The sequence below is a fragment of the Caretta caretta genome, chromosome 4, assembly GCF_965140235.1.
Source record: "Caretta caretta isolate rCarCar2 chromosome 4, rCarCar1.hap1, whole genome shotgun sequence".
Lineage (NCBI taxonomy): Eukaryota > Metazoa > Chordata > Testudines > Cheloniidae > Caretta > Caretta caretta.
Genome location: NC_134209.1, coordinates 99493202 through 99519056, shown reverse-complemented (window position 1 = coordinate 99519056; position 25855 = coordinate 99493202). Strand labels below are relative to the sequence as shown.

The window sequence follows — 25855 nt, the reverse complement described above, 5'->3', positions numbered from 1 at the left end:
GTCTTTTTTCCTATTGAGTATATTCCTGGATTTCTTGCTACTCCTTATAATCAGGTACTTCCCAGTGCTTTTGGTTGGTCTTGCATGAGTCCCAGCAGCTGATTTTCTTTTGCTGTTCCTACCTTCCAGGCTAGTTGTCTGGAGAGTTAGAGATGTAGCTGTCTTTGTTCTGGATTTCTTGTACATTGCCTACCTGCATAGGGGCCTGACCAGGAATTCTGGTCTTTTTCCAGTCTTTAGATGAGTATTGCATCCAGTCACACCAACTGTGACCTTTTCATACTAGTGCACCAAACGTGAGAATGTCCCATGTCAAAGTCACATCTTCCCTTTGCCACAGCATTTTTCTTCCTTCCTAGTTTGTTTTTCAAAATATTCAAGACAAGGTCGGTAATTCAAATGATCTTACCCCTTACTTTATTTTTTGGTCAGGTAAGATTGTATAAAATGCTTTGTTAGAATTTGAATTTAGTTTAGTTTAGAACAAAGTACTGGGCATCTTAAAATCTTTTCATATTGAAACTCTGTTCTTCTGTTATTCCAAGCTGAGATATCAGAGATTCTTCCCCAAATAGCTTTGGAAACATCAGTTTCCAATACCAGATTGGGTAAAAGGAAGGACGGAAAGAACAGTGTTAAGTCTGACTTTTACAAAGTAAAATCCTTTGACATTCTCTGGTTTTAAAATAATTTCTAAACTCTGATCTTAATGCATTTTCCTCTGAGACAAGCAAATCTGGGTATCTGTAAAACAAAGTGGACAGTACCTACAGGAGCACCAGAAGTAAATGCATCAGTGACCTTAGCAAGCTTGCTCCATTGCCTGAAGCATTGACTCGACCACCTGACATAATCAAATTATAACCTCTTTTCTTTCCCTAAGGAATGTGCAGGATATTAGAGGTGACAAAAATCCTTCATTATCCAAATAAGCATAATGTTACTGCAATCTGTTTATGCCTGTTGTGTGGCTGCAATGTTGATAACTTGCACTCATGCATAAAAACATTCCTCATTTGGTTAAAGCCAGTGGCTCTCAACCTTTCCAGACTATTGTACCCCGGCCCTTTCAGGAGTCTGATTTCTCTTGTGTACCCCAAGTTTCACCGTACTTAAAAACTATTTGCTTACAAAATCAGCCATAGAAATACAGAAGTGTCAGAGCACACTATTACTGAAAAAATTGCTTACTTTCTCATTTTTCCATATAATTATAAAATAAATAGTTTGGAATATAAATTTTGTACTTCCATTTCAGTGTATAGTACAGTATAAGCAAGTCATTGTCTGCCTGAAATTTTAGTTTTTACTGACTTTGCTAGTGCTTTTTATGTAGATTGTTGTAAAAGTGTGCAAATATCTAGATGAGTTGATGTACCCTGTGGAAGACCGCTGCATTACCCCCAGAGATATATGTACCCCTAGTTGAGAACTACTGGTTTAAGCAATGCTGCTTACAGTTGACTGATGAAGCACATTTGATGCAAAGTATTGGTTAAGGGTACCCTTTGTACGCGTTAGCTGGCACTATGGTAGTATGCCTGAGAAAGCACGTTGGCACATGAATAAGCCACATTATGGAATACCAATACTTAGATGTTACACTTTTGAATCTGTTTAGTAAGGTTTTTTTACTTTTTTTTTTAAATGAGAATGTGCTTGTGGAAAACATTTGCCATTGGGAATACACTTGAAAAACACTTTTTTGCCAATTTATACATGTCAGTCATAATAACCATTAGTAACGAAGACATGATTGAACTCATGCTTTGGATTTTGAAAACATTTATATATTTTGCATTTTGAGTTCTTGAATTTCTGAGATCTGTGCCTTTGTTGTACTTTGCATATGCGATTTCTATTCCCTTTTTGTGCCTATTATTTACTCTTTTAAAGATATGTATTTGATCAGAATATTTTTTTCAAGCAACTTCTCAAATTTAATTTTTACCGCAGATTCATTTCTTTTAATTTTAAATGAACACAAACCACTCTGTAGTTTTTCTTGTACTGTTACCAAAAATAAATAAATAAATGGGGGAGTGGGATTATTGGTTTGGGCTGCAGATGGATAAGGTGGTGGAGCGGAGAATATTCTTTTAAAATATTGAACATTTTCAACTTAAAAGTGATAAATATAATAAAGTAAGCAGTGGCATTTTCCCAGCTAGGTCACTGCCTTTAATGTTCTGGAGATTTTAAATTTTCAGATTTCCTCTTACAGTATATCATCTAGTTGTATGTTTATTATTATTGTGACAAATAAAAGGCTAGCAACTTTATATTCAATCTATTTAATGTATACAAAAATAGTAGAGGTTTTCCAAGACTGGCCAGGAGATAAATAAGCACTTAAAAGGAATAAATATTTTCTCCCTGAAGGTTGAGCTGAGAGATAGAGAGATAGAACGTCTAGTACTAGCACTGGATGGTGGTCGCTCTCATGATGTTATATCTTTGGAATCCAGAAGTAAAAGTAACGAGAAGCTTATTGCCCATTTAAATTTGCAGGTAACACATTTATGCACATTAGTTTGTCAAGTTTAGAAATACTAGCAACCTATAAATTACTTGTAGCTCCTCTTTTTTTAAAAAGTATGTTTTATGTTAGAAACAAAATCAGCTTAAGATGCTTAATTTAAAATTGCATCATGTCTTTTGTTACCAGTTTATTTTTAAATGACTTAATGTTTGTTTAGAATAGTTTCAGTTTATAGCCCAAAGGTCTCGGTTTCTGACTAAAATATTTTGGTATGACATCTGTGTTTAGTAACTTTCATTTTGTTATGTTCAAACTGTAAAATTTCTGTATGATGTTTGGACTAATTTGAAAACAGTAAAGTTTTTGTTCGTTCCTTTATATTGTTTTCTGTGTGTGAGGGACTGAAACTGTACACTGAAAAGAGAAGTTACTTACAGTTAACTCTGATTCTTCAACTACATTGTCTTTGTAGATACCACATTGTCTTTGGCATCATAGGGTCAGATAATCTGGAAAAGTGGTGCCTTTGAGTCATACAAATGCCCCCTAAACGTTCACATGTTCATAGCATGTGTAGCAGGAGTATTAATCTGCAAAGGCAATTCTAAGTAGGAAGTAGAAATAAGTATCTCAAGAAAAATTTTAAAATTAAACCTAGCAACTTTAAATAGTAACTATTAATAGTTAAATAGTTAAAGAATGCTGAAAAATTGAGATTCTGAAATTGAAAATAAATGTGTTTCAAAAGTAAAAAATTGCTTACATTGTTTAACTGAAGATCAAAATTAATGAAGTGAGTAATTTAGGCTGCAATCCTGCAGACACTCATGAAAGTGGGTAATTTTGCTCATGTGAGTTGTCTCACTGAAGTCAATTTTATAAACCCTTTGTACTTATTTTAAAAAATGGTACTGAGGGATAAAACAAAAACAGCAGTAGACCTCTTAAAAGGAAGCATTTATTTTGTCTTAACTTGCATTATTTCCCCTTATTCATAATGTAATAGCACAGTGAGATAATATGGAGTGGAGATTGCAGCTCCTGCTTTATAGGACGACTCTAGCGAGGGAGCCCCCTAAGCCTGGGGAAATGAATGAGGGCATCTATATGGGGATATACATATCCCCATTTAATCTCCTCCCCCCATTTCTGCTGTGTTCCCTGATACTCCAGTTCCCCCATAACATAAAGGGAACCAATGGGTCATGCTTTGTTCCCTTTGTACTGCCAATCCCCTTTACTGCCCCCATCCCCCATGTCTCCTGTGGTCCACGGAACGCATTTCCCTAGCTACTAGCAATGCTTGTCTAAGGAGCCTCGGGGACTATTAGAGGGAGCACTGCTGATAACTATGTATGTAGTTAGCTTATATGACCCCCATTACTGTAATATCTGAGCACCTCAGAACATTTTGTTTTAATTATTCTCTCAACACCCTCGTGGACAATAGAAGTATCATTATCCCAGTTTACAGATGTGGAACTGAGGCACAGAGAAACTAAGGGTATGTTTCAACTTTGAGATGGGGGTGTGATTCCCAGCCTGAGGAGACGTACTCATGGTATCCTCATTGAGATAGCATGCTAAAAATGCTGTGGCAGCACGATGGGCTAGCCACCCTGAATACATGCCCATTGGAGACCCTACATACATACTTTGGGAAGCTAGTCCTTCCCACAGCTCATGTTGCCTTGGCTACGCTCTGTTTTTAGTATGCTAGCCTGATGAAGGCTAGCGCAAGTATGTCTCTTCAAGCTAGGAATCACACCCCTGTCTCCAAATGTAGATATACCTGAAGTGGTTTGCCCAAGGTCATGCACACAGGAAATCAAGGGCAGAGCAGTGAATCAAACCTGGGTCTCAAGAGTCCCAGGCTAATGCTCTGACCACTGGCCCATCCTTCCTCTCCAGGTAGGCAAATTCCCTCCCTAGGCTACAGGTGTCATGGGTGGCAGTTCAAGGAGGTCAGGAATGTGGGGGTAGTGATATCCCCTCAGTGCCTTTGGTGGGGGGAGAGGTATTGGGGTTGTCAAGGTACATAGTAGGAATGGGGAGAGGAGAGCAAGTGGGGACTTGTGAGGGACATAGATTCTCCATCCATTAATGCCCCCGAGGCTGTAGTAGGGGGGGAATATGTGGAGACATGGATGCTCACTCATTAATGTCCTTCAGAAATGGTGCGGGCTTGCAACCCCAATACTCCAGCTCCCTTAGCTTGGCTATACACTTCCCAGTTTTCTGATGTTTGTTTTTTATTACAATACTAAGGCCAGGTCTACACTACCACTTACTTCAGTATAATTTACGTGGCTCCGGGGTGTGAGTGACGTAAATTATACTGACCTAAGCACTGGTGTGGACAGTTCTATGTTGGCGGGAGAGTTTCTCCCACCAACATAGCTACCATCTCTCATGTAAGTGGATTTATTATGCTGATGGGAGAGCTCTCTCCTGTCACCATAGAGTGTCTTCACTGGCTATGTAGCGCTTCTATTGTAGACTAGCCCTAAGTTTCTTGTAAAGGTGATAGTGGGTCTTAATTCCACACTTCTTCGTTTCTCAGTATTTGGGTTCTGGGAATTAAATTCATGTTCTGGTAAAGCACAAGGAGCATAAGGCACAAGGCACTGTTGGGTGCCTACAACCTTAACTCCATGTTAATAATTTTTTTTATGTTAACTTTTATTATATTTTAAGAATAGGAAAAACTGCAATTTTTTACAAGGAGAGATGTAGTTTGTTTTTAATGTGTAAAGCAGGTACAGTGATTCAGAATTAGTGGAAGAGGTATTCTACTATCTTCTTTAATAATATTTGACATTTTTGTATTTAATATTACTGTTTTAATTATAAATACATCTTAGGTTGAATATCTTCAGCAAACAAATAGAGAGCTTGAGAATCGCATACAAGACCTTTTGGACACCAGACAAAATGTCACTAGTGAAGTGGTTCATTTAAGCAATAAAAATGAAGAACTTTGCCAAGAACTGAGTGAGATAGACCATTTGGCACAGCAATTGGAAAGACACAAAGAAATTGTGCTTGAGACTGCAGATAAGGAAATTGGGGAAGCTAAGGTAAGCAAATACTGTAATTTGCTATGTTGTTATGGATCTGATCCAACTCCCATTCAAGTCTGAGGAGTTGGATCTGCATTTAAAGGATACAAGGATTATTTTCCTACCACAGATCAAAACACTATGAAATGTACTTAGAATGTTGTATAGAATTTCTCATTGAAAGGTGACTATCCTTACACCATGATTAAATATATATTTTTGTTACTAGGGCATCACAAAGCTTTGTCTAGTACTATAAAATACTATAAAACTTTGTTTGGGTTCATCTCTTGGTGCTTTGTGTTTAAGGTTTAAGATTTTTTTCTCTGTTCTATTTAGAATGAGCAGGAAAATGCACAAAATAGACCAGCAAGCATGCTAATGGAAATGGGTTTATTTCTCTTATTTTGTCACTTTACTATTTTAGGCAAGACAATTATTTAAAGAGTAGTTAGCTTCTAGAAGGAAGAAGACTGTTTTAAAAAAAAAAATTCTGAGACCAAGAACTCCTGGGACAAGATAGATCTTTGTAACAATGATGATTGGTTTTAGAGGGTTCTGATCTGAGGAATCAAGCAATTAATCTCTATGTTCTAAGAGGAATATAAGTCTGTGTGCAGCAAATTTTAGACTTTTCCAGTACTTCTGTTCTTTATTCAATAAATAACATGGAAATCAAGCTCTCAATCAAGTAAGTGATGACTAGTAAATTCTTAGGTATTAAGTTCAGCTTATGTAGCATTTTACTGGGTATATGTACTTAGAATTTAGCAAAGTAGAAATCACTTTCTAAGTAAGTTGTATATGTCTCACAAAAATATATTGTACACAATATCAAGGATATTTGATTTTAAAGGAATTATAATTTTGAATACTTATTTTTTATTATGTTAACTTTGATTAATAGAAAGAGATTAAAAGAAAACATAGTGAAATACAGGATCTTGAAGAAACAATAACGAGATTTAAGTCAGTAAGTAAAACAACCTTTTCAAATTGAGGTTTCTTCAGGTAACTCCAATTAAGTTGTGATTTCTTTTTTTTCTGTTTATCATATCTTGTATAGAATATTTTAACATGCATTCATCCTTATGAGATAAATTGTTAAATTTACAGGAATGAAAAGATCTGTTAGCTCTTTTAAAATAGAAAATGTGTATAGGCATGAATATTTTCTATAATATCTAAGAACTTAAATAAAATAGCTTAGAGAGTACATTCCAAAGTTAAAAAGCTGAATGAGCCATCCTATGATTGTTGTAAATTTGAATAAACGAAAGAAAAAAATTCTGTAGACAAACAGTTTGGTTAAGCATTGTAGTTTTCTTTTTGTATTTGTTTCTACACATTGTATTACGAAGGACATTTCTGTGTAAAGTACAATCTTTTCCTTGAGGTTTCCTTGTTATAATTTCTCCTTGCCCAATGTCATAGTCCTTAGTTTGTACAGACGCTCCCCGGGTTACGCAATCGTTCCATTCCAGAACGCCTCGCATAACTCAAATTTTGCATAAGTGGGAAACTTATACCTCACTGTTACGCCAAAAAACCCAAAAACCTCCTATTTCTAGCTTATGGAACTTTTTCCGTAAGTGCGAATTTGCATAATTTGGGTCTTGCGTAACCTTGGGAGCATCTGTAATGGCATAATTATTTTCACCACACCCAAGCAGGACATCTCAGAGAATTTTTTGCATATAGAAACTGCTCAATCTCTTAATCAGGACTTCCAACGTTTTACCTAGCACTTGCTAGGTTGGAGACAAAGCTTAACAGCCCAGATGAAAAATACCTGCGTCCCCATGTCCTTTAAAGTGTGTCTCCTGTAGTTTAAAACAACACATCATGTAGTTTCAGAGTAGCAGCCATGTTAGTCTGTATCCGCAAAAAGAAAAGGAGTACTTGTGGCACCTTAGAGACTAACACATTTATTTGAGCATAAGCTTTCGTGAGCTACACGAAAGCTTATGCTCAAATAAATTTGTTAGTCTCTAAGGTGCCACAAGTACTCCTTTTCTTTTTACATCATGTAGTGGCACTGTGTAAGTATTGTATGAAAATGTTAAAATCAACTTTATATAAAATATTTCTTTAAAAAGCATTCAATTAGTAGGATGAGCTAATAATAGAAAAAATATGCACGAAACAGTATTTGACCAGATATAGAACTGGTTGAATACAACAAAATATTGTCATACAAATTATTTAATGCCAATTAAATTAATCAAATATTTTATATTTATGAAATACTGTTTGATCAGACCTGCTTACTAAGATCTCTTGCTTTAGTTGTATCTTCTTTCCTTTGCAGGTTCCTCTCCACTGTTTATTTTTAAATTATTTTTCCCTCTTAATATAGCAGCAGAATGAAACTGATCTGGTTCTTCTTAGGGCTTGTCTACACTTACCAATTCGTCTATTGATGCATCGGTCGTCAATTTAGCTGGACCCACTAAATCGACCACTGATTGCTCTCCTGTCAACTCCTGTACTCCACTTAAACGAGAAGTGCCAGGGGAGTTGACGGGAGAGCTTCTCTGGTTAACATTGTGTAGTGTGGATCCTGCAGTAAGTAGATGTAAGTATGTCGACTTCAGCTATGTTATTCACATAGCTGAAGTTGCATAACTTAGATCGATCTCTCCCCGTAGTGTAGACAAGGCCTTAGTTTCATTGCTGACTGCAGGGTTCTGAATGCAGGATATAACATAATGCATTTTTTCTTTACACTTGATTATAGTAAAAAACTGGCACCAAAACAATACCTATTCATTAACACTTAAAATTTTGTACATGGGGTTCGTTAAACAGTAGCAACATATGATCATAATTAGAAAGTTAATAAAATTTCAAATTGTAATTAAAATACTTTGCTTAATTTTTACTTAGTGGTACTTTTACGAACCTACAGTACTAAATTTTTCAGTATTTTTATGTCAGGAGTTATGTTCGTGTCGGAGAGAAAAAGAGAGGCTGGCTGATGAACTCTTTGGAAAAGCAGATGAAAAACAAAATTTTGAACTATTGTTAAACCAGCTTGAGCAAGAGAAACAAAGGCTTTCAGAAAAAGTTGAAAACTTTGAAATTATAGGTAAATGTTTAAATATTGATTCTCTTAAATATATCTTTTATGTTGTTTTTTAAAAATAATAAAATCTTAAATATATTTGTCTGTAAGTGGTAATAACACTAAATCAGGATCCTGTTTATATTTGGAATAAAAATAATTGTATGAAGGCTTAAGGTTTTCCATCAAAATATTCCAGCACTGAAACTGTGCATGCATGATATAATTTACCTACAGCTGCATTTTTTTCTGCATGAGGGGTGTATAGAGTTCGATAGTGATTTTAGGCTTTATTTGTGCTAATCTTATTAACCGTGTAGATGGTACATGTCTGTCCTGAATAGTATACTCTAAGTGTTAATGCAAAATAAATTGTTATGGAACTGCAGTATACTGATGGTGGCTGTTGTTCTATTTATTTAATTTTTTGTGTGTGCATCTGTGTGTGTGATTTTGTTGCATACCTTTCTAGTTGTAATATATTAGAAATACTTCTAAAACTTCTAACTCGTATATAATAGGCAAATACATTTAACTCTAGTTTTGTCAATAATAAAATGTATTCTATCTTCATGATCCTATTTTGTTGTAATATTTAGTAATTGTTGTTGTAACTTGAGTGTGCATTCCTTAAAATAGTCTCTTCTTCATATATACACTAGTTTTGTTATTTCTTGGTTGCTTTTCTCTGCAGAACGAGAACTTGTCTTAGAAGTAGAGAGAATGAGGTTAGAATATGGTATAGCTTTTGGAGACAAGTCACCTTCTCGACTAGATGCATTTGTGAAGACTTTAGAAGAAGACAGGGATTACTATAAAAGAGAGCTAGAATATCTTCAAAAGATGATAAAACGAAGAGCTAGCCCATGCCGTAGATCTCCAGAAAAGGTAACGCTCCCTTTATTAATGAATGGTGGAAACAGCAATGTAGATCTGTTGCTGGAAATAAATCACTTCAATTCAAGAAGTGATAAAATATAATCTAAATATTAACTGCAGAAAATTATTTACCCTAATTGTCTTCTTAAATTATATTCGCACCATGAACAATAAGTAACTGTGAACCATTGTAGTAATTTTCCCTCTGTTGATACTTATACCTTCTTGTCAACTGTTGGGAATGGGGGATGTCCACCTTGATTGATTTGGCCTCGTTATCACTACAAAAAGTAGTTTTCCTTCTGTTGATATACACCCCTTCTTGTCAACTGTTGAGAATAGGCCACTTCCACCTTGATTGAATTGGCCTCATTCGCACTGACCCCCCACTTGGTAAGGCAACTCCCATCTTTTCATGTGCTGTAATATATATACTGTTTACTGTATTTTTCACTCTGTGCATCTGATGAAGTGGGTTTTAGCCCACAAAAGCTTATGCCCAAATAAATTTGTTAGTCTCTAAGGTGCCACAAGGACTCCTTGTTATTTTTGCTGATACAGACTAACATAGCTACCACTCTGAAATAGTAGACTTAATTTCCTTCTTTTACTCTTGACATTTTTTAAGTCTTCCATTATTGCTCAATCTGTAGAAAAAGATTTTTATTTCAAATTAAAGAGGAAAGAAGCAAGAGAGATCTAAGGGTATGTCTATCTGAGTATCTAAGGTACCCTGACATGTAGGTATGTCTATACAACAATTAAAAATCTACAGTTGGCCTGTGCCAGATGATTTGGGCTTGGGCTAAGGGGCTGTCTAATTGCAGTGTAGACTTTGGACTTGGACTGCAGCCCAAGTCCGAACGTCTACACCACAGTTAAACAGCCCTTTAGCCTGAGCCCCTTAGCCTGAGTCAGTTGTCTAAATTTCTATATAGACATACCCTACATGTTTTGTCAGGTTTTGGAAAAACTGTTCCTTGTTTACTGTAAATACCAAAGCATAGAAACCGAATCAGGATTGGGGCTCCATTTTGCTGACTTTTGCCTAGAAATATATATTTTACAGATGTTACTAATAATGTTATCTATTAAATATATATTTAGTATTTTCTGATTTACTTTGCAGAGTGAAAATGTGAAGTTGATCACGAGGGAAAGAGATGAACTACAATCTATGTTGGATAGATTTGAAAAACACATGATAGAAATTCAATCCAATGTCAAATTACTGACTGCGGAAAGAGACAAATTAAATGTCCTTTATGAACAAGTAAGAAATTAAGAGCATGATCTAGTTGCCATTAAATTCATTGACTAACACTTCATAGTACTGTTTATTTTAAAAAAAAAAAAAAAAAAAAGCGGGGATTGAGGGATTTGGGGCCTCAACATGGTGGGATCCTAGGAGCATAGCCCAACCAAGCTATAACTACTGTAGTAGGACTGCAAATTTAGAATTATTTGTTAATTGGGTAATTCCTGATTTTATTGCTTTGTAATAAATTGGTAACTTCAAAGAAATTCTAGTAGTGGCTACTGTGTCTTCCTGAATTCAGTTAGGGTATTTGCTGTGCAGATCTAATTTCTATCTAACTTAGATACTACAGTGAGGAGTGTTGTAGAAAATCTTAAATTAGGTAGATAGGAGTTAAAATTGTAATCTGCTTTATTAGTGTCACAAGTTAATATGTAAACTAAGGCTATGTCTATACTTCTCTGTTGTTCGGACTACAGGGGTGTGAACAGCAGTGCACACCAAAGTTCTGTGCTGTAACTCCCCTGTGTAGGCGCCGTGGGAGCAAACTGAAAGGTTCCCAATCTTGTTAGCATCATAGTTCTCAAACAGGACTATGTTAACGTGAATTAGGAACCTTTTAGTTCGTGCCAGCCGAGTCCACATGAGGAAATTAGAACACAGCACTTTTGGTGCGCACTGCTGTTCATGCCCTGTATAGTCCAAACTGCAGGGCAGTGTAGACAAGCCTGAAGTCACCTAATATTTTAAATCCAGTTTTACAGCTTTAGCTGTTTTATAGAATCATACGACTGGAAGGGACCTTGAGAGGTCATCTAGTCCAGTTCCCTGCATTCATGGCAGGACTAAGTATTGTCTAGACCATTCCTGACAGGTATTTGTCTAACCTGCTCTTAAAAATCTCCAATGATGGAGATTCCACAACCTCTCTAGGCAATTTATTCCGGTGCTTAACCACCCTGACAGTTAGGAAGTTTTACCTAATGTCCAACCTAAACCTCGCTTGCTGCAATTTAAGCCTATTGCTTCTTGTCCTATCCTCAGAGGTTAAGAAGAGCAATTCTTCTCCCTCCTCCTTGTAACAACCTTTTATGTACTTTAAAACTGTTATCATGTCCCCTCTCAGTCTTCTCTTCTCCAGACTAAACAAACACAATTTTTTCAATCTTCCCTCATAGGTCATGTTGTCTAGACCTTTAATCATTTTTGTTGCTCTTCTCTGGACTTTCTCCAATTTGTCCACATCTTTCCTGAAATATGGCGCCCAGAACTGGACACAAAAATCCAGTTGTGGCCTAATCAGCGCGGAGTAGAGCGGAAGAATTACTTCTCATGTCTTGCTTACAACACTGGTGCTAATACATCCCAGAATGATGTTCGCTTTTTTTGCAACAGTGTTACACTGTTGACTCATATTTATGCTATGGTACTCTATGGGTTAGCATCCTCAAAAGAATGCTAACTTTAGAATCTTATGCCCTCAAATATATGACCTTTTAGGAAATTTTTGAAGCGACATATATTTTAGAACACTTTCAAATAATGCTTCTACAGTTACATATAGTATATTGTAACTTCTAATTCACAACTCTTTTCCTTTTGAAAAGTAATTAGTTAAGATGTACATACTGTACTTGGAATTTGGAAATAGAAAGGTTAGGAAGATAAGGGAGAGGTAGAATTCATGAGAAGGGGATGGGAGGATAGAAGCAGGAAAGGAAGGAGTAGGAAGTAATGAATGAGAATAGAAGGGGGTTGGACGTAAGGAAGAAGTAAGAAAGAAAAAGCATTAAGTGTATGTTGGGAAAATCAAGAATTCTTTGCCTTTGTACGACTTAAGGAGCATTTTCTGGATGTCTAGGAAACAACTAGAAAGAAATGCAGTATATCTAGTGTAATCAGAATGCTAAAAATCAGTTTGTCATTTTTCTTAACATTATATACAATGTACTATTTTGAATGTATGACTACTACTAAGCAGTACTCTTTTAAAGTCTCAGGATGAATTAAATAGGTTAAGAAGAGAGGCAAAGCATACTTTAGTTTCTCAAAGTCATGTGGAAGAGGAAAGAGACATTGCATTAGCTGACTTCAGAAGAATGATGGCAGAAAAAGAAAGTCTAAAGGAGAAACTAAAGGTGAGCATGTGTTAATATAAATTAATGCCTTTTATGTTAATCTGATAATATCTACTCTTATGAATTCTGAGAGGGACTTATAATTTGTTGCTTATTTATGCAGTCATAATTATAACTAAGAGCATACAACTTCAGTTTTCTTCTCTACTGAACACCACCACTAGATCGCTTGTATAGTCTGTGCAGAATTAATGAGCTTTCTGGAAATTCAACATTTTAAAATATTGCGCTTGTAAAATGATCATCTTATACATCAAAGAATGCATTTGTCAGGAGAAACTATGCATAGGATCAGTATGTATCTGTGCAATAAATATATGGATATAATGTTTCAATTACTCTTGCATGTTTCATTTTATTGGTGCAAAAAAAGCATTAAACCTATGCTCAGTAATGTTGGGGGGGTTTTTTGTTTTTTTTTGTTAAGCCTCAAGTTATTTTAAGCACTGGACATGGAAATACAGCTACAAAAGCAGTGTCGCAGAAGGGGCTCTGTAAATACTAGATATTAAAAACTGCTCCACAGATATGTAAATAAAGTATATCCTTTCTGGTATTTTATTTGCTAGCTTGGGGCTAAACATTAGAGCCGATTTAATCATTTAATGTCTAGTGTTTAGATTCACTGTAAACATTCTGAAGCTTCAGTTCATTATAATGTTTTGTTTACTTCAATATGATATTCTTTGTGTGTTTTGCCTTGCAACCTGTCACTATGAACACCAAAAGTGAAATCTTGGCCCCATTGACGCCAATAGGAGTTTTACCATTGACTTAAATAGAACCAGGATTTCACTTCTATGTGGAAACATTTCTAACTTGATATTATACTTAGAGCTAAGGGGTTTTTTTTTGTTTTTTTGTTTTTTTTTGAGTAATTGTTCATATAGATTCCAATCTTGGTGCAAGACTGGAATCTTTAAAATGGCAGTGTCTGGGAGGTTGGCCTGCACTTTGCATGACCCTCCTGCTTCCCACAGCGGAAGAGACAAAGGATGGTACGACTACAACCCATGCTTGGTTCTTTCTTATCACCTGTTGCTGCAAGACAGAATCCTATGGTATCCTTGTTCCTTGCTTAGCAAGAAACCAGTTAGTCTGCAAAGTTTTCAATTTTTGGTGGTTAAACTTTTTGATAGGTTTTCTTTGCCTCTTGGCTTTTTATTTATCTCAGGTAAAGAGCAATGACCGGTAGAGCCCTGCAAATATGTGGATTTCTGTTTTATATCCATGGACCATGTTTGCGGATCGATGCGGATACAACTTTTTGTATCCGCACAGGGTTCTAAATACAGGAGCTCAAAGGCAGGGAAGCAGCTGTCTGTAGTTCATAGCCTGTGAGGCTGCTTCCCCACCTTCCAGCCCTATATTCCCTCTCTCCCTGTATACAGAGAAAGGGGAGGTGGATGGATCAAGACAGGCAGGAAAATCCCCTATGCTCCTATCTGTAGTTTAAGCAGCCAAGCAATGTAGGAAACTTCTCCCAACTTCATTGTCATATCAGGTCAATTGGAGAGGGAGGCAGCTGCTTCTGCAAAGTAAGTCAGTCTGGCTTCCTGACTTTGCAGAAGCAGCTGTCTCCCTCTCCAACTGACCTGTTATGGCACAAATTAATCACTGGCTGGGTAACTGGAGAACACCCCTCTTCTGCTCCCCTAACCCTTGCACCTCCCTCCTGTGCCCACCTGGGAAAACTGACCTGAGTCACAGAATGCCTGCTGTCATTGCTCCTCTTTCCCTCCCCCACCTCTCCCTCAGCCCCCTAGGGGGCTGCAGAGGATGATCTGCCAAGCCAATAGGTGCCAGGGCTGAAATAAGGCATTGGTTGGCGGCCAGAGAGCATCTACACACACACACACACACACGAATCATGGAGTGCCTGTTGTTGCTCTCCCCCGCCCCCACAGGCCCCTGGAGATACTGGAGAGACAGAAGCTGAATGCCAGAGCCATAGCTGAGGTTTGACGTCAGAAGTTGGAGGGAAGGGAGGCTGGAGCCAGAGTGGGTAGTAGGTGGAGTAGATATGGAAACAAGTCTGGAGTAGGGCCTGGAAGCAGGCTGGAGCAGGACAAGTGCAGCTGTGGGCATAGTACATGTTGAGGAACTGCAGATCTGCTCTGGGTGCCAGGCTTATGAGCAGGGTTGCTAAACCAGCAGCCAGTCAGGTGATTTGGCTACTCTGTCAGTTCCAAGGCAGTGCAGCTAGACTCATTGGTTGCCTAGCAGTGAAGTTAGTCAGGGAGCAGGCCAGTGGTTGGTCTGACCCCTGACAGCACCCCCTTCATTCAGGGTCACTTCCTAGGAATGCTGGGGCTGTGTTTCTTTGGTTAGGCAGGAAGGCACACAGGAGGTCTGGGATCTGGACATGTTCCACAGGTTCTTGTCTGCTCCTCCAGGACTTATCCCTCCCAGTCAATCAGATACTGGAGTCTTCTGCAGACTCAGTGAGAGTCCAGAATCTGCTGGTTCACATGTTCCTGTTGGCCCTTCTCAATTATTGACGGAGGAGGAGGAGTGTAGCGCGGGCAGAAATTCTGGATAAAGGTTTCAAGAGGGAGATGTAGAACATGGGGTGGATCTGAAGCAATTCTGGCAGCTGTAATCGAAAGATTACTTGGTTAAGTTGTTCTGTGTTCTCAAATGGCCACAAGTACTTGTGGTCCAGCTTCATGGATGGACGGCTGTATTGCAGGTTTTGGGCAGTCAATCAAACCCTATCCCCTTTCATGAGATTGGGGGTTGGCTGATGGTATCAGCTGGCTAATGGCATGGTGCTTGTACACTGTCTTAGCCTCTTTTAACTGGTGCCTGAATTCTTGATGTACTTTGTTAATGTGCATAGTAAGGTCAGCGATGGCTGTTAAGGGTAAGGCAAGGGGATTTCAGGGTGCTGCCAAAGGTGGAACCCATAATTTATTAAGTGGGGGTCTTCTGAGGTGCAGTATGGGTGGACTTGAAGGTGAATTCAACATGGGGAATGAATGCCAACCAGTCATCCTGGTAGTAATTTAGGAAGCAGCTTAGGTACTGCTCGAGGACTTGATTGACTCTCTCTGCCTGACTGTTGGTACTAGGGTAGTAAACGGTTGAGGTACAAGGTTGAATGGTCAGGAGGCACAGAAATTTCCATCAAAAGCAGGCAATAAACTGTGACCCCCGGTCAGATACTATGCTTGTGGGCAACCCATGAAAGTGAAAGTTATTGTCTTCAAACAGATGGGCTATTTTGTGGGCAGTGGGGAGGCTGTGACACAGTATAAAATGTGCCATCTTTGTCAGGAGATCAATGACCACTAGAATCCTTGGGAGGGCGGATGTTCCATGATGAAGTCCATCAACACAATGGCCCAAGACTGAGGCGGAATGGAAAGGGCTGAAGAGTAGTTTCACGTGGGATTTTGGTCTGGGCACAGAGGTTACAGGACCAGATATAAGTTGCTGTTGAAGTGTGCAGGGCCAGCCACCAGAAACTCCTTGAGGGCTTGGGTGTTGAATTGACCAAAGTGACCTGCCAGAAGAGGATCATGACTGATTTGTAGAACTTGCAGCCTGGGTGAACCACTGGGTATGTAGATGTGCCCCTTATGATACAGAAAGGCAATCTGGGTGGTAGCATTGTCCCGGGCTTCGTGGATCTGAATTGTGAAGGGATCGTTAGGCAGCAGAGAACACATGGAGGGTAGCAGATTATGGACAGTGGTACTCAAAATGAAATTTGACGGTTTGAGGATCATGGATGAAACCCCTTGGTCAAGTTCACCGTACTCCCCATTCTGGGATAATACACCTTTCTTTGCATTCCTGGTTCTGTGACGGTAGGTCACCATGCCGTCAAACCAAATAAAGAAGAGGGACCAGTGGGCCTGTTACTGTTTTAGGTGCCAAGCCTTCTTCAGGAATTCCAGGTTCTTGTGATCAGTGAGGACTTGGATTGGAAACCTGACATTCTCCAGAAGATGCCGCCATTCCTTGAAGGCTGCTTTGTTGGCCAGTAGCTTTTTATCAAGGATGTCATTGTTTTGTGGCACTGGTGTGAGCTTGCGCAAGTAAAAGGCTAAAGGGTGAAGCCTTAGCAAGAGGAGGAGCTGGCATTATTTTGGAAATCTCAAAACTGACCACAATCATCATTAAACTTGTCTGGAAGTGGGACCTTTGGCTCTTGGGAGGCTGGAGCCAGGGTGGATCCTGGGCTTGTAGGGCTGTTTTCTGCAGGGTGAACACTTGTGCTTGCATTGGCCCATCCACCAATTCCACCAGGGAAAAATTGGCCTGAGTGGGGTCTATGTCGGTGAGGTGGGCCTCATCTATGTATTGGGCTGTTCAAACTGTAACTGACTGGGGTCTGGGCAGTCAGGACTAATGGTTGAAATAAGAGTCCAGCCTATCAGTTAGAGCTTGGTCCAGGGGAGCAGAGTCCAGGAACAAGCTGAGGGTCAGAGGGACAGAAGCCGAATGCCAGAGCTGGAGGGGGAGCCGAGGATCAGTACCAGAGAGACAGAAGCTAAGTGTCAGAGCCAGAGGGTAAACTAGACACATAAGCCAGAAGTGAAGCAGAGGATCGAAGTTGGAAGCCGGAGGGGAACAGGAGCAGGTTCAGAAACAAGGCTGGAACAGGACAGGAACTGGGAAGAAGCAGGGCCTGGAACCAGGCTGGACCAAGGTTTGGAAGCAGAGGCAGGGTAAGCACAGCTGCAGGCATGGTACATGTTGATACTCCTGGGGGCATTCTGAACCAAAAAATTAAAAATGCTGCACATAATATTTTAAAATTCTGCAAACTTCTGCAAATCTTATTTGTCAAATAAATGTGGAGCCTCCAGCATGGCATTAGGGAGCACAGGTCACTGGCTTCACAGAGGTGCAAGATCACTGTGCAGCTTCAACCCGCCACCTCTCCCCCACCCCCCCGGGACATGGACTCAGCAGAAAGGCTGCACCCAGCCCTGACAGTGCAAGGATTGGGCCTGCTCCAGAAAAACCCCAGGGCCCTGCCCTCCTTGCCAGGTGCACCAGGTGTGGGCAGGCAGGCTTATCAAGGCAGGATCCAAGTGTGGAGAGGCTTAGTATGGGGGGATGCAGGTATGGGTTGAGAGGATTCTGAGTGGGGCAGTCTGGGTTCAGGCAGCTCAGTGGGAGATCTGGATGCACAGGGGCTTGTTGGAGGGTTCTGGGTGCAACAGTAAGGGACTCTGCAGAGGGTCCAGGTGAAGGTGGTTGGGGCTCAACTAGGGGTGGGGAGTCTGGATGTGGGGGAATAGAGTTTGGAAGGGGGGGGTCTGGTTGTGGGGGGCATAGTTGGGGGGTCCAGATGCTGGGGGAGTGGGGCTTAGTGGGGTGGGGATCCAGATGCGGGTGGCTTGTTGGGGTGGTCCAAGTGCAGGGGTGTGAGGCTTGGTGGGAGGGTCTGGGTATGAGGGGGTCTGCATGCACAGGGGTTAGGCAGATGGGGGAGTAGTGTACAGTGATCCCTCCCCCTTCAACTGAGGAGCGCCACCCCTCACCTCATTGGCTGGTGCAGTGGGAGTTGGAGAAGAAGCACTGTCAGGATCTATCAGGGTAATTGGAAGGTCATCTGGGTCACGTAGGGTACCACCTGTGTGTCCTCCACACTACTCATGCCAACCATGGCATACTGATCCCTTGAAGAGTAAATCCATACTCCAAAAAATTGGCTCAAACTGCAGCTTTCAGAACCAGATCCCCCATACCAAAGAAACAACTTCCATCTGTTTCAGCTCAACCCCGATTGGTATTGGGAAAGGAGGAATACAGTCGCACAAGCACTTTCCTTAAATACTCCATCCCCGCCATTTCATCCTCCTTGCCAGATGAAGTGATCAACCCTCTGTCATCTGCCTTGGTAGAAGAGCTGAAGGTCTTTTAGGACTTGCTCTGTCACGTGGCAGAGACATTGAACATCTCCTTGGCAGTCATCCAGGAGAAGCAGCACAAATTGCTGGATATCCTACAACCTTTCTTGTTGAGACAACTCACCATGCCAAAGCCAGCTAAGTTTATCTGGCACACACCAGAACCTATTGTGAGTACATCAAAGGGGACAGACAGAGGAGGAATTAGGTCCATGAAAAGGGATTCAAGTACTTTTACCAATGTCCTCTCCAGGTATTGTTGTAGTTCAGGCAGTCCATGAGACAAGCAAGACCAGGCAAAGGTTTGACATCTTTGGGAGGAAAGCTTACTCTTCACCAATCCTCCAAGTGAAAATAATGAATTACCAGGTGCAACTATCCAAATATAGCTTCATGATGTCGGACAAACTGCCTGTAATTTTATGGACAAGCTCTTCATAGATTACCTGGAGAAAATAAAATGTCTTATGGTAGCTTCCAGCCCTGACAGTACGCTGAGCAGCAATTAACACAGTTGATATGGCTCTCAGATAAACAGCCACTGCTGTAGCTGTGAGGAGGTCTTTTTAGTTGCAGGCATCAGGAATTCCACATGAAGTCCAGGTTACTATTGAGGACCTCCTCTATGGGGCAATGAGCTCAACATCATCATGGACAACACCCTACACACCTTAATAGTCAAGGGATTCAGTGAGATTCCTGGGCCTATAAGTTCTGCCCCCTAAGAGGAAGTTTCCCAGATAATAGCTACAGCAATACAGGCAGAGGCAACAGCCCCACTATTACTTGCAATAGTAATCCTTGTAGTCCCTGGGGAAGAGACAGCATATCTGTGGCGGATGACCTTCTGCCTCCTCCTCAGTTGTCCCACAATCCAGGGCTTCAAGAAAACATCAGTTTTGATGTACAAGGTGAGAGTTGTGCCAGACCATCTGTGGACCCTTCTTTTTCCATCCCTTCTTTGACACTCACTTGTCCTTTACTGGGAGGCGCGGTCAGGGATAATCTCAGACCAGTGGATCTCTAAGATCATCAGAAAGACACCTTTCTCCTGATCTCTCTTCAGGGACCCTTCTCATTAGAATCTATTGAAGCAAGAGACAAAACTCCATGGTACAATTGGGAACAGTGGAGGAGGTGCCTCAGGAGTTAAGGGGCAAGGGATTCTGTTTCCACTTACTTCCTATTCCCAAAGAGGACAGAGGGTGGAGACTCATCCTCGATCTTCAGTGCCTTCATTCATTGCTCTGTCTCTCAGCCCCATGATCTGGTTTGTGGTTCTTGAACGTCCAAACCTACTTCCACATTTCTATGCATCCAGGTCACAGGAAGTATTAGTGGCTTCTGGTAGGAACCTCACATTATCAATACAGAGTTCTACCTTTCAGCCTCTCCACAGCACCACAAGTATTTACCAAGGTCCTAGCTGTGGTGGCCATGCATTTAAGATCACCAAGAATCCAGATATGCCCCTACCTGTATGACTGGCTGGTGCGAGGGAAATCCCCTTCAGCACGTGACAGATTCACTTCAGAAGATATCCCACCCTGGGGCTCAGAGTCAACAGGTAAAAATAGACACTGACCTCAACCCAGGGCACTGTTAAATTAAAAGTCAGCATGAACAAACCTCCCTCAAAAGAGGTTTCAGACTATGATAAACTTCATCAATCAACTCTGATCCCACCCCAGCACTCAGGAGTGAGTTCCTGCCTCAAACTATGGAGGCATATGTCAGTGTGCATGTAGGTCATCCAGCATGCCAGACTTTATCTGAGGGTGAATGAGATCTGCATATCTGCCAAACAGACACAGGAAGAGGTACGTGTTTGTAGTCCCTCTGGAAGTCTTTCTTCTTTAAACTGGCAGACAGATCCAACCCAGGTATGCAGCAGAAAGTCCTTTTCACAAACACCACCAACAAAGACTCTTGTCTTGAATGCCTTTATTCTAGGGTGGGAAATTGTCACAACCTTCCCCTTCCTGGGCATACACCTTGTTCAAAACCGGTGTTTCTGGATTACTAGTAATCCCTCTAAGCTTCCTCTCAGAACACTTTCCTGTGAATATTGGGCAATTCTGGCTGCTTTGCCTAACTCTGTTTCAAGGACCCTGCAGATCTCTTCAGACACCCACTGATTTACTATGCCTGGGACTTTGAGTTTGAAAAACCGGTATACTTTTATTTAACTAGAGTAACCATATCATAAACAGCAACCGCTTTCAGTATTCCTTCTACTTCTGCCTTTTAAAAGGAAAGCCTAATTTTATGAGAGCCCAGTAGTAGTGCTCTTCCTGATCACAATATAGTTCTCTGACCCCCTATATGATCCTGTTCCCCATCTCAGGAGCTAACCAACAACCCTTCAAATTCAAAACTCCCAAAGTTCCAAACAAACGGACCAGGTGGTGTTTCCATCCAAAAGTCCAAGCGTCTATACACCCAGCACCATATGTTATTTTGGTGTTCATCCAACAACATACCCCACAGTACAATTTCACTTAGCATCAGTTATCCTATAACAACGTATCATATCATATATACCAGTTCAAGTTAACATAATCCCTTCTCAACTGGAGACCACATATATCAATAGAAGGTACAGGAGAGAGGGTAGTCTCTTGAGACCACCCTCCTCTTAAACATTCTGGAGCTCAGGGTTGTGCTGATATGGCTTTCCTACCCCTAATTGAGTACCTGATGATTCATGTAGTCACAGATGATACCACAGTGATGCACTGCCTCAGCTGGCATGGGGGAGCTAGATCTCCTCTTACCTCAACTCCTTTAGATTCATAGGTTATGTCTACCCTACAAAGTAGGGGTGTAATTTCCCCTGCTTGTGTACACATACTCACACTAGCTTGATAACAGCGGTGTAGTTACAGCATTACTGGTAGTGACTGGAAAGGCATGGCTGAGTCATGCCGAGTACAAACCCACCCAAAACCAGTATGTAAGTACTTGGAATGGCTCATCTATGCCTCCACTACCACTACCCATGCTAGTGTGGCTACGCTGCTATATATACTCATGCTACCTTGATGAGAGCTAGTGCAGGTATGTGTACACAAGCAGGGGACTCAAACCCCTAGCTCGTAGTGTAGACGTAGCCATAAATTTGAAGGCCAGAAGGGACCACTGTGATAGTTTAGGCTGACCTTCATAACACAGGCCATAGAACTTCCCTGAACTAATACCTGTTTGAACTAGAGCATATCCTTTAGAAAAACATCTAGTCCTGATTTAAAAATTGCCATTGATAGAGAATCCACCACAAGCTGGGGTTACATTGTTCCAATGATTAATTACCCTCACTGTTAAAAATTTGCACCTTATCTCTAGTCTGAATTTTTCTAGCTTCATAGAATCATAGAATATCAGGGTTGGAAGGGACCTCAGGAGGTCATCTAGTCCAACCCCCTGCTCAAAGCAGGACCAATTCCCAATTAAATCATCCCAGCCAGGGCTTTGTCAAGCCTGACCTTAAAAACTTCGAAGGAAGGAGATTCCACCACCTCCCTAGGTAACGCATTCCAGTGCTTCACCACCCTCCTAGTGAAAAAGTTTTTCCTAATATCCAATCTAAACCTCGCCCACTGCAACTTGAGACCATTGTTCCTTGTTCTGCCATCTGCTACCACTGAAAACAGTCTAGATCCATCCTCTTTGGAACCCCTTTCAGGTAGTTTAAAGCAGCTATCAAATCCCCCCTCATTCTTCTCTTCCGCAGACTAAACAATCTCTCAGCCTCTCCTCATAAGTCATGTGTTCCAGTCCCCTAATCATTTTTGTTGCCCTCCGCTGGACTCTTTCCAATTTTTCCACATCCTTCTTGTAGTGTGGGGCCCAAAACTGGACACAGTACTCCAGATGAGGCCTCACCAATGTCGAATAGAGGGGAACGATCACGTCCCTCGATGTGCTGGCAATGCCCCTAATTATACATCCCAAAATGCCATTGGCCTTCTTGGCAACAACGGCACACTGTTGACTTATATCCAGCTTCTCGTCCACTGTAACCCCTAGATCCTTTTCTGCAGAACTGCTGCCGAGCCATTCAGTCCCTAGTCTGTAGCGGTGCATGGGATTCTTCCGTCCTAAGTGCAGGACTCTGCACTTGTCCTTGTTGAACCTCATCAGATTTCTTTTGGCCCAATCCTCCAATTTGTCTAGGTCCCCCTGTATCCTATCCCTACCCTCCAGCGTATTTACGTCTCCTTCCAGTTTAGTGTCATCTGCAAACTTGCTGAGGGTGCAATCCACACCATCCTCCAGATCATTAATGAAGATTTTGAACAAAACCTGCCCCAGGACCGACCCTTGGGGTACTCCGCTTGATACCAGCTGCCAGCTGGACATCGAGCCATTGATCACTACCCATTGAGCCCGACAGTCTAGCCAGCTTTCTATCCACCTTATCGTCCATTCATCCAGCCCATACTTCTTTAACTTGCTGGCAAGAATACTGTGGGAGACCATGTCAAAAGCTTTGCTAAAGTCAAGGAACAACACGTCCACTGCTGTCCCCTCATCCACAGAGACACTTATCTTGTCCTAGAAGGCAATTAGATTAGTCAGGCATGACTTGCCCTTGGTGAATCCATGCTGACTGTTCCTGATCACTTTCCTCTCCTCTAAGTGCTTCAGAATTGATTCCTTGAGGACCTGCTCCATGACTTTTCCAGGGACTGAGGTGAGGCTGACTGGCCTGTAGTTCCCAGGATCCTCCTTCTTCCCTTTTTTAAAGATGGGCACTACATTAGCCTTTTTCCAGTCATCCGGGACCTCCCCTGATAGCCATGAGTTTTCAAAGATAATGGCCAATGGCTCTGCAATCACATCCGCCAACTCCTTTAGCACTCTCGGATGCAGCACATCTGGCCCCATGGACTTGTGCTCGTCCAACTTTTCTAAATAGTCCCAAACCACTTCTTTCTTCACAGAGGGCTGGTCACCTCCTCCCCATGCTGTGCTGCCCAGTGCAGCAGTCTGGGAGCTGACCTTGTTCGTGAAGACAGAAGCAAAAAAAGCATTGAGTACATTAGCTTTTTCCACATCCTCTGTCACTAGGTTGCCTCCCTCATTCAGCAAGGGGCCCACACTTCCTTGACTTTCTTCTTGTTGCTAACATACCTGAAGAAACCCTTCTTGTTACTCTTAACATCTCTTGCTAGCTGCAACTCCAAGTGTGATTTGGCCTTCCTGATTTCACTCCTGCATGCCTGAGCAATATATTTATACTCTTCCCTGGTCTTTTGTCCAATCTTCCACTTGTAAGCTTTTTTGTGTTTAAGATCAGCAAGGATTTCACTGTTAAGCCAAGCTGATCGCCTGCCATATTTACTATTCTTTCTACACATCGGGATGGTTTGTCCCTGTAACCTCAATAAGGATTCTTTAAAATACAGCCAGCTCTCCTGGACTCCTTTCCCCCTCATGTTATTCTCCCAGGGGATCCTGCCCATCAATTCCCTGAGGTTGTCAAAATCTGCTTTTCTGAAGTCCAGGGTCCGTATTCTGCTGCTCTCCTTTCTTCCCTGTGTCAGGATCCTGAACTCGACCATCTCATGGTCACTGCCTCCCAGGTTCCCATACACTTTTGCTTCCTCTACTAATTCTTCCTGGTTTGTGAGCCGCAGGTCAAGAAGAGCTCTGCCCCTAGTTGGTTCCTCCAGCACTTGCACCAGGAAATTGTCCCCTACACTTTCCAAAAACTTCTTGGATTGTGCACCGCTGTATTGCTCTCCCAGCAGATATCAGGGTGATTGAAATCTCCCATGAGAACCAGGGCCTGCGATCTAGTAACTTCCGTTAGTTGCCGGAAGAAAGCCTCGTCCACCTCATCCCCCTGATCCAGTGGTCTATAGCAGACTCCCACCACGACATCACCCTTGTTGCTCATGCTTCTAAACTTAATCCAGAGACACTCAGGTTTTTCTGCAGTTTCATACTGGAGCTCTGAGCAGTCATACTGCTCTCTTACATACAATGCAACTCCCCCACCTTTTCTGCCCTGTCTGTCCTTCCTGAACAGTTTATACAACTTCCAGCTGTTGGATCATGTTATACCTTTGTCTGCTAGACTGAAGAGTCCATTATCAAATATTTGTTCCCCATGTAGGTACTTATAGACTGTGACCAAGTCTCTCTCCTTTATCTTCTTTGAGCTCCTTGAATCTCTTTGCTTAACAATCACTGTAAGGCATGTTTTCCAATTCTTTAGTCCCAAGTGGCTTCCCCAAAATGGGAAAAGCAGCAGCAGCAAGGGATGGAAGGAGTCTGGTTTGGGTATACCATTTATACAAAGCAAGTCTGTGAAGAAGGGGAAATCACTCTAGAGCCACTGCTCTCTTGATAAAGAGAAATGTACGAACCATTATCCACAGGTTTCTGAGGAAGTGCACAAGCTTGTCTAATGAAATCACAATACTCATATATAGAAATCAGAAGGTAGATAAAGGTGCTTTAACAGCAAATAATGGTGCAATGCTGAACCGGGGAAAGATCAGTTTGATTTGTAAGCAGACCTTAAGCTTCAAGCTTCCAAGGTTGTGTTTGTAACAAGTGAAAACAGATTTTAAAAATTACTTTAAACCTTGACAATGCCTTTTAGAAAATAGCTTATAATTCTGATGTCTTACCTTACCATATCTGGCATTGCTTTGGTTTTGTAATCTCTCTATAGCAACCCACCAGAGATTATTTCATAAGGGAAAAGGAAATTTACTTTTTCTGTTAAATTCTTCCAATGGTTGAATCATACAGAGATTTAAAGACATCTCACAAAATCATGAGAAACATTGTATTGTACCTACGTTATTGTTTGTTCAGGTCTTGAAGCTCTGGAGTTCATTGTGTGCTTTGCTCCAATCATGTACATATGAAGATAAGGCTTTTTTTCTTTTAGAACTTTATATTATGCAAAGAGCATCGCCATCTTAAGTCATACTCCAGTCTAAAAAATTACTTACTGTTACAAGTAATTCTGTATTTCTTTCCATGTCAGGTCCAGCAGGAGGCAACTGCCTTTGAGAAATCAAAGATGGAGCATAACATCACAGAACTGGAAAACACGATTTGTGGGGTAAGTAACATG

At 41.0% G+C, this 25855-nt stretch overlaps 1 protein-coding gene across 5 annotated transcripts in view; it reads left to right on the top strand.

The window, feature by feature from the left end:
- Positions 1 to 25855, top strand: part of CEP135 (centrosomal protein 135) — a 110326-nt gene that overhangs the window by 35735 nt on the left and 48736 nt on the right. For 4 of the 5 annotated variants that reach the window (XM_048848225.2, XM_048848227.2, XM_048848226.2 and 1 more), the window contains exons 7-14: positions 2383 to 2511; positions 5347 to 5562; positions 6452 to 6517; positions 8485 to 8635; positions 9306 to 9499; positions 10620 to 10763; positions 12743 to 12886; positions 25766 to 25843. In XM_048848225.2, coding sequence (XP_048704182.1) covers positions 2383 to 2511; positions 5347 to 5562; positions 6452 to 6517; positions 8485 to 8635; positions 9306 to 9499; positions 10620 to 10763; positions 12743 to 12886; positions 25766 to 25843 — 1122 coding nt within the window. The remainder of the gene's footprint in view (positions 1 to 2382; positions 2512 to 5346; positions 5563 to 6451; positions 6518 to 8484; positions 8636 to 9305; positions 9500 to 10619; positions 10764 to 12742; positions 12887 to 25765; positions 25844 to 25855) is intronic. The other variant, XM_048848229.2, reaches the window with a different exon arrangement.